Source organism: Melitaea cinxia, chromosome 4, assembly GCF_905220565.1.
Source record: "Melitaea cinxia chromosome 4, ilMelCinx1.1, whole genome shotgun sequence".
Taxonomy (NCBI): Eukaryota; Metazoa; Arthropoda; class Insecta; order Lepidoptera; family Nymphalidae; genus Melitaea; species Melitaea cinxia.
This window is the reverse complement of record NC_059397.1, coordinates 11,994,559-12,004,274: the sequence shown is the minus strand read 5'-3', so window position 1 is coordinate 12,004,274 and position 9,716 is coordinate 11,994,559. Positions and strand designations below refer to the sequence as shown.

At 29.8% G+C, this 9,716-nt stretch overlaps 1 protein-coding gene across 1 annotated transcript; it reads right to left on the bottom strand.

Annotated features, from left to right (window-relative positions):
* Positions 1-2,495: 2,495 nt before the first annotated feature.
* LOC123670394 lies at positions 2,496-9,095 on the bottom strand. Its single transcript, XM_045603891.1, has 7 exons — positions 8,965-9,095; positions 8,179-8,284; positions 5,044-5,194; positions 3,671-3,763; positions 3,466-3,564; positions 2,950-3,164; positions 2,496-2,741 (listed from the first exon to the last, which is right to left on the bottom strand). The coding sequence occupies exons 1-7, from the start codon at positions 9,089-9,091 to the stop codon at positions 2,510-2,512; spliced, it is 1,023 nt and encodes a 340-aa protein (XP_045459847.1). The 5' UTR covers positions 9,092-9,095; the 3' UTR covers positions 2,496-2,509.
* Between the last annotated feature and the right edge of the window lie 621 nt (positions 9,096-9,716).

The following is a 9,716-nucleotide window of genomic DNA, read 5'->3' as shown; positions in this document are numbered from 1 at the left end:
GACGGTATAATTCCAACTGATAATAATATACTTATTTTATATCATTGTATCATCTCGTCTGAAATAAATTTAACACAAACGTGATTATATAAACCTGTCGTTATCTTTACGTTGCTACTCGGTAGTAGGATAAAATATGTATCGTAGCCGAGAAATGTCAAACGTACCGACACTCAAGACCTAGTATAGTTATTCTATTTCACGATGACGGTTTCGCCTTATTGATTGTAGTGGTGACGTGTACTGACAGGTGCGTTTGTGTGTGTAAAGTGAAGAAGCGTTAGCAAAGAAATCAGAAACGCGTTTTTATATTAACTTTTAATTATTATTGTTTTTGAATAATGTATATTTAGTTGTTAGAATAATTCATTAACCTTTTATTTAATGAGAATAAATGTTAAGCAACTAGCTTGATGGAAACAAAGTAAGTAGATATAGGTTATCATATATATTAATTCAGTAAAAAACAAGAAAAAAAGTGGAGACAATTCAATATTGTTAATTTCTGTCAGATACATAATTTTCGAATTCCGATTCGAAGTCGTCGGAATCATTTTGCAAATCAATCACCAACTCAAAATAGTCTACGTATTAGTATTTTAAGTATTATTTTACTATTTATTCGATATGAGTACAGGTTTCATACCACGTTTCGCTGGTTCGAGTTCTGGTTTAACTTTGTTCAAGCTTTCATTTATTAGTATTACCATGTTAGTCACATTTTGCTTAATATTTTTGAAGCGATAACATTTTTTACAATGCTCCAAACGTTTTCAGTCGCATTTAATTATTGGTGATATGACAGCGAGGGACAACAGGGAGGCGTATGATATCAAAACGTTTGCTATAAAATCATCGATTTTGTATGTGTATGTGTTGATCTTTATGTTTTTTTTTTTAATTATGTCATATAATTCCAATTTAAGAAAAGATTGTTCAAATGCTATGTCCTTGTCTCTAAGCCATTGCTGCATATCTGCTTTACTCATTGCCAATGTTGGTATTTTTTTAGCCCCTGTATTATGATAAGAAGCTTTGTCTAAGGCAATGATAAAGCTTTCCGGTAAATTTGGTAAAAGTTTTTCATGGAGCAATTTTATATTCTCACTTTAATATAATTATCGTAGCTCGTATTCGAATGGTAAACGCCAACTTGAAATGGACTTATAAACCAATGAGGCATTTTCAACAAATCCATTATTTGTTCCTGCGTGCACTAATATAAATCTACTGCCTGTGCTTATCTTTTTCAAAAATGGCGTGCTTTCTTTTTTTTTGTGCCCAGGTGTTGTTTCGCACGTGTGTTTAAAGATCATAACATTCATCAGTGTAAACAACAGGTCGTCCTTGAGAGTTTTATTCAGACATCTTTTTTAAATATTTTAGTCGCCACATCTGTATGTAATGACGTTCTGTCAAAACTTTTCGGTTATTTTCTGTTTTGCGCCAGTTGTATCCTAATTTCAGGCGTCGAAGCGTTCCGAGACAACCTTCAAAGCCAATCTTTTCATTTAAAACTCTTCTTAAGTTCGCCAATGTTGGGATCACTTTATGAACGACATGGAAATTTTGTATCGTACTTCGTATAACATCAGCTGTGAAATTATCTATGTTATTATCTCGTTTTCTTCTTTTCTTTATTGGAGAAGTAAACTTTGAAGAAGTGGATGGCAATTCCTTCTATTCTTTAAGATACATTGGACAGTTGCAAGAGAAACACCTGTTGCCTCAACTGTACGCTGTGTAATATTTCGTAAATGAGACAAATCACAGTTACGCTCCTTAACTGATTTCGTAAATACATACTCCTCTTTTAGGAAATGGTAAACGCTAGCTATTATGCTTCGACCCTAAAATTAAACCAAACGAAGTAAGTACTTTCAACTAATATTATTTTAAAATTCCGAAGTTATTAGCTACCTACTTTTTCTAGTTGTTATAATTTTAAATTGTATGTAATTGTGAGTAAGTTTTATAATATTATGAATAGTCTTTTAAAATTATATGTATAGATTAAGAATTTTTAAAATCTAGACTATCATCGTTGTTTTCTCTTTTTAAATTTATAGAAGAAATTTAAAAAATATGGTCAAAGACAATCACTATTTGATTATCTGTCGATCATCTTTTATAACTAAGTTCTTTAGTGAGATCAATGCGTGAAGCAAAATAAAAATGGATCACTTAATTATAATTAGACAAAGGTTAAGGGATATAAGTATGTAATTGTTATTATTATAAAATATAATATCAATACAAAGTACCGATTTAAAATGGTAAAATACGCGTGATTCTTAAACATTGTTGTCCACAAAGAATTATAGCCACACGTTTAAAAGCCCAGGTGTCAGTATTATTTATTTTTTTATAAGCAAATGTGAAAGAAAAATAGTCAATTAGTCCTTTATAATATACAATATACAAAAGCAGTGTGAAAATAATAATTTTTATAAAGGATATTTTACAAAAAAAAAAATAATCGTATCATCAGCTAAAATGACTGAAAATTCTATTTAGTTTCAGATAATTCAGATAGCCGCCTACGAATCTGGTCTATAGGTCCGACGCGACGATCCAGTTCGTTGGTAGAGGGCGTTAGGGGTGGTGACATTTGCTGCTGCAGCTCGAAGGTCAATCTTGCATCGAGAACCTTGGAGTCGAACATATCGAGACTTTTCAGGTAAGGAGCTCTACGGTATTCGGGATGTTCTATCATCCAACGGCAGTATTCTTTAACGCTCCTACAAAAAAGGAAAAATATATATCTTCATTAGAAATTACATAATCTTAATTTCATCTTTGACTATCCCTACAATGAAAACATGACTCAGAATCGTTTTATATTTTGCCTTTCTATTATATATTTACACTTAATTTTTATCTGTAATGTCACCATTATTTAAGAAGACTTTAAATACATTATTTATGAAATAGGTTAATTAGGATTACCTAAGGTTAGTAATTCCTTCCCAAACAGTTCTTAAAGTAACGAGATCTTTGGGTACGTGGCGAGCCGAACGCCACATATTTTTGGTGTCGTTACGAGGAGCGCGCCATTGCTCCTTGTTTGGAAGACTTCGGTTGAAAGCGCGGAGACGATCACCCTTACACTCTGCCTTTATATCTTTTGATATTTCACGTCCCAGAGCAGCAAACTTAGATCGCTAAAATTAAAATTTGTCTAACTGTATTTCAACAATGAAGAATAAATGGTTAAGCACATCATATGTAACGATACATCGTTAGACATGCACATGCCTAACCAAAGTGAAACAAAGTGGACATTAAGCCTTTATCCTTCTCTTCTAAAAGTGAGATATTGAAAGATTTACGAGATATTTTAGCTATAAATATTTGTATTAATCAATTCTTTACATGCTTAAGGCTTAGCTGAAAGACAAGTAGTCTTTATTTTGTAACGTATGTAATAAAGAATTTCAGCAAAATAAATAAATAAAAGTGAACCTCTGGATTTTCAGTAACATCTGCAATACGTTCCTCAACTGTGGATAACTCTTTCGGCACAACTTGGAGACTACGAGCCACATGGGTGTCAAATTCAACCTATTAAAATATTTTTGCTTCAGAATTTAATAACAAATTCAGACTTTAAAAACAAATCTACAAATAACATGAAAATGTTTATGATATTAAACTATACCAAAATTACCTGAAACAGTTCTTTTATGGCTTTCGGTGTGAAGAGTTGTGAATGTTGGTCGCCACCTAATTGTTTCATATAATCACAGAAATTTTGTGCTATCTGGAAAAAAATAAATATTTTTTTTTAAATCAATTCCAATATAAATAATCGAATAAATAATAACAGAATACTACTTATTTACTTAATTAATCGTGTGGAGATGTATTTACTAGATATTTCATTTGAGCTAAAATAAAATGTACTTCCTAAATCATGATAACTTAGTAGTCAAAAATCGTTGGTTTTCATTAGATCCACGGATTCACATAAAATCCTAGCACATTAAGTTTTAAAATTTAATTTAGCTTTTGTGCTTCTTACTTCAAACCTTGTTTATCAACCATAATGGATGTTATTTAAAAAATACATAAACGACGTAAACTGTGGTGGCTTACCTCTAATGTTCTTAAAAGAAAATTAAGTGCTTTTTCCAATAATTACACAAGTATTTAAAAAAAACCCAATTTCAATATTACATCGATAACAAAAAAAATAATTATTTATATTACGAGTATATTCATATAATTAAATTCAATATAATGTAAGTAGACGCAAAATAGCCAAGTAAATCCGCATAATAAAAGATTATTCAAAAAGTAGTTATTAGATCTCGATCAAATTTAAATTAAACTACAAGATAACATCAGCTTTCGATTAAAATAAGAATCATTAAAATCTGTATATCCAGTGAAAAGTTATGCAGTATAATACAAAGTAGGTCGACGAGTAGTCATGCAAATACGCATTATTAGATATGACTCGAAAAGTACTTGTTAGATCTCAATTACATTGAAATACGACTACATGACACGTATTACCTTTCAATTAAAAATAGAATTATCGAAATCGGTTTTCCCAGTAAAAAGTTAACAACAATGTAACAACATAAAAAAACACATAAATTGGGAACCTCCTCCTTTTTTGGAAATCGGTTAAAAAATTCAATTACAATTAGGAAGCTCTAAAATAATATTATTATTTCAACATTTATTCCTATCTAAGATTTTTTATTTTTGTGTTACCCACATTAGGAATTCTAAACATATTTATTCCTATACTAAAGTTTTTTGAAAAAGGCGGAAAATTATAACTCCCTATTTATTATATAATTTAGTATCGTAAGAGGAAAAACTACTAAACTTGAAAACGCCAGTGGTATACATATTGTTTATATTTATATACGTGAAAACGTGAGTTTTTAAAGCCAGTGCACGTACATATATCACTCCGTAAGCTTAAAAAATACGACAAAAACGGTTTATTAAAATATAATAGTAGATTGCAAGATTAACAAAAATAAACAGAATTAAATAAACAAATTTTAAAATCTAATAGGTTACTCTGTCAGTAAGATCATCTGCTTTTTTAATAAGGCTCTTTTCATCCTCCTTCTCCGGTTCAAGGTAATGTGTAGCCCAACTTATTTGCTCTCTGACTGATTTCTGTAAAAAAGTCCTATGAATATTCGGTGCCTTTTTTTCTTCTTCATCACTGTAAACACGTAAAACATTTAAGTAAAATTATATCCATATTTTTAATCTAAAAAAGAAGATAAATAAGTAATTTAAGTAATATTAAGAGATTATGCTGAAAGTCCCTCGCGGTTTTCTTGTCTTGATATTGCAACCAATATTGCTGTCATTAACAAATTATATTGGTTAATTTCTGCTGGTTGTGGTGATATATCTGTGAAGTTATTTCCTGATATTACATTTCTTATAAATATTGCGCATATCCAATAATAAAATAATTAAAACGTATTCAGTCCTTTCAAAGTTTATTCATTACAAACAAACTATTACATAATCATCTACACAAATAAATAAAATTTGAGTGTCTGTTTATAATATTAAAATAACCACTGTTTACTAAATGCATATGTACACGGTACATATACCAAAATAACATTTTTTACAATTTTTGTCTGTCTGTCTGTTTGTTCCGGCTAATCTCTGAAGCGGCTGGTCTGATTTTGACGGGACTTTCAAATTTTCAATGGCAGTAGCTATGTAAGGAGTAACTTAGGCTACTTTTATTTTAGAAATTTATTTATTTTATAGCTTTGCGAACTAAAAAATATTTTTTTTGTTAAGTTCCATGCGGATGAAGTCGCGGGCACAACTATTAATATTAATAAAACATATAAATATGACTGTAAAGAAGTTATAAGATAGTTAATTATTCTTTTATAAATGTAAATAACCTTATTTGCTTATTATTGTTTTTCAATTCCTACAAGTAGTTCACACTCTTCACATAATATATCTATATAAATAAAAATGAATGTTGCTGAGCGCATAACTCGAGAACGGCTCGACCGATTCGGCTAATTTATTTTTTCGTATGTTCCTTAAGGCCCACGGAAGGTTTTAATACAAAAAAATCTATATAAACAAAAATCTATTAACTTTTGCCAGAACGAAGTCTGTCCGGGCAGCTAGTAAATTTATTTTTAATATATTGTTAGGTAATAAGATATTTTTTATTCATCCACTGGAGTTTGAATACATTTTTTAAGCTTGTATAGTTCTTCTTATTTTATTTATTTTAGTTTTATCTAGAAAGAACCTAATTAGGTATTGAAATTAATTTTATCATCATACGAGTATATATTAATACGTTAAGGCTTTAATTTTGAAACAACGTCAACATGATTGACGGTCGCTAATTTTTTTACTTATTTAGTGCCAATTATTCGCACGGGTACTACTAATATATATTAATTAATACGCTAAGGTTTAGATGTTTGCCTCCCGTTTTTAGAAAAATCCTCACAATTACTAAACATAAATTATGTATCATTTTTGCCGTGGTCTGGGTGCAGTCCTTGTGGGTTTCCCCACCGTGCCTCGGAGAGCACGTTAAGCCGTCGGTCCCGGTTGTTATCATGTACACCTGATAGCGATCGTTACTCGTATATAATATAATATATCCGCCAACCCGCATTGGAGCAGCGTGGTGGATTAAGCTCTGATCCTTCTCTTACATGGGGAAAGAGGCTTATGCCCAGTAGTGGGATATTACAGGCTGAAGCGTATGTACATTTTATAGATAATTGCTTGCTCTACCGGTATCAACAAATAAAAAATGTATTATTGTTTTTGTTTATTGTAAATTAATTATTATTAAAATTATATATCTATATAATCAATGCTGCCATCTGACGGCTTTAATTTTAAAACAACGTCAATATGATTGACGGTCAGTAAAATTTTGTTCAATTTCAAATCAACTCACGTAAATACTTTTTTGTAATTTTGTAAAGTGATAAGTATTACTATAAGGTAAAGTATTACTTGTTAAAACTAAAATTGATGTCACAATATTTAAAAAACAATAAATAGCAAACAATTAAAAATAATAACACGTGTCTTATGATAATGATCAACTGCAATGAAAGTAATCAAATGATAAGATAAATATTATAGACGCAGGTCCGAAGCTCGAAGTTTAAACAGGTTCGTAGATAGTATTAGTACAAGTATCAAAATTAATTTATTGATTTACTAGCGGTTGCCCGCGGCATCGCTCGCGTAGAAATTGATTACTTTTAAAAAAGGGGTAAAGTGGTATCTATTATTAGATTACAATAATTTAGTACCACTTTGTACACCACATTTATGATTTGACTTTCGATCGCTAGAAATACCAGAGTGCTCACAGAATTCGCTTTAGATTAGGCTTCATAGAACATTCGTGTGAAAAATATTCTCCCCTTAAGTCTACTTAAGCCATTTTAACATAATTTTACTAATCCTATAAAGAACTTTAAAAATAACGAAAAGAACTTTGAAAATTTTGTAGAACCCTTAGATAAACCTTAGTGTGGTCCTGTTTCAAAATCCATTCTTGGTAAATGTATACTCAATATTACCTATCCCTTGTCAAATTTTAAGCTTGTGACAAAAAATTAAGAACTTTCACACAAACTTGTGAGAGCCTTCACAGCCTCACACCCTGTCGTGAAATCCGTTCTTGTTGGACGTCTACAACGTATAAACTACCTTCCTGCCGAATTTCATTTTTATGCATCCAGCGGTTGTTGAGGTTTCTCGATGAGTCAATGACTCGACGATTTTATATCATATAAGGAAAATAAAGAATAAGGATAATAAAAAATTCCAAAAGATCATTTATTAATTTAGGATTAAATTTATACAGACTTTTTGTTATCAAAATAAAAAAATATATCTAATCTTTATTGAAATATTGACATACTTAATATGTCATAAAGTGTTATGTTTATTTGCTTGTTTACACATTCTTATGTAGACTTGTATGGAACCAATTTATTTTATATTTTTGGTGCAGACAGTTTTATCGGTTATTGAGGAAAATTTTAAAATCATCCTTAAGACAAAATTATTTGCAAGTTTTTTTCATAAATCAAATAGTTGCCACATAAAATAAATAGAATTTTTATTTTATCTCACGGGTAGGAAATAGGTATAGCTTATCTATTTTTTATTACTTACCTTGAGATAAACTCGACGTCAGTATCAGAGTCCAACTCTCTATTTATATGAATAGTTTTTCGGAATGATAACAAAGATTCTTTTATCAATCTACGAGTTGTGTCCTCTAAAAATAAATAAATTAATTAAAAATAAATAAATATATATATATATATATATATATATATATATATATATATAATATATATATATACATACATCATTATTAAAATAAAAAAAATTAAAATTAAAAACAACATAGAGTTAAAAATTTAAAATATTAATATGTAAGTTTTTTTTCGACAAAAAATGCGTAGTTAACTTTACAATACATAAATGTTATCAACACGCATTGTGAGCTATTACGTATGTAATTTTTAGTTAGCATTTAAAAAAAACTTAATCTTTGTCCTCCCGCGACCATGATTGCTGTAAAGTAGCCGAAACGTCGGACATTAAACCGCGAAAAATCCAAAAAGTTGTGTCATAATAACCTAATCTATATATTGTTCTAAAATAAATGCAACACGCTAAAATAAAAGATTACCTTTAAGTATTTCTGCTTCCTTTGATTCTTTTGTTTTTATGTTGATATGCAATATATTACAAACTTTTGCACAAAGTTCACTGGGCAGCATTTCCGATAAAAAATTTATTTCTTTTTCTCTGATCTAAAAAAAGTAATCCGAAATTAAAATTTCAATAAACTAATACATTCACCGAAGTATTTTGTTAACTACATAAACACAAAATAACTCCCAAAACTGTTTTAAAATAATTTAATGATGATCACCGGCCCCTTATCACTTTGGGACAACTCATCAAAGACACTGCTCCAATATTTCTTGTTATTTTGAATCGTTTCGGAACTTTCGTATTTCGATGGTTTCACTTTCAGAATCTTTCGCGGTTTTTTAGTTTTATATTTGTCCATATTTACAAGTAGCAAAAAATAAAATTAAAATTGTTGATCACTGCGTTTATTGAGCCATGTAGATTTAATATCCGTGAAAAAACATTGTTGGCGATGTGTAGCACGGACGTCGCGTAAATCTATTCGGCGTTGCTACACAACCGATCGTATTGTAAATAACTGTACGGGAATACCTGCAAACGTTGGTTACGGTAGGTATATGCGGGACATATTTTTTTTTTCGTGAAAATATATGGAATAGTTGCTTTATACTGCAATTTTTTTCTCGGAAACGTAATCGATAACAATTTTCTAAAAGAATGAAATAATCTATTAATATTATATTATATTAAAGAATGATCTAATGAAAAAATCCTTTTTTTTTGTCATGTCATTGTTTTTTAATAAAATCTATAAAGAGCTTAATTTAAATTTTATTATTGCGTTCGTTTGTTTCACAATATATCTACTTTAAATAAACGTGATCGTACAAAATATGCATCTTAAAAGGTTGGACGAGGCGCTGTTTGATCAATAATCGCGGTGCGTCGGATATGCTTTGAAAACTTTTCTAACGTAGCATTTACCGGCGATTGCACTATGAATATATTCTTTTATATTAGCGAATTTGTGAATTTTCTTACTT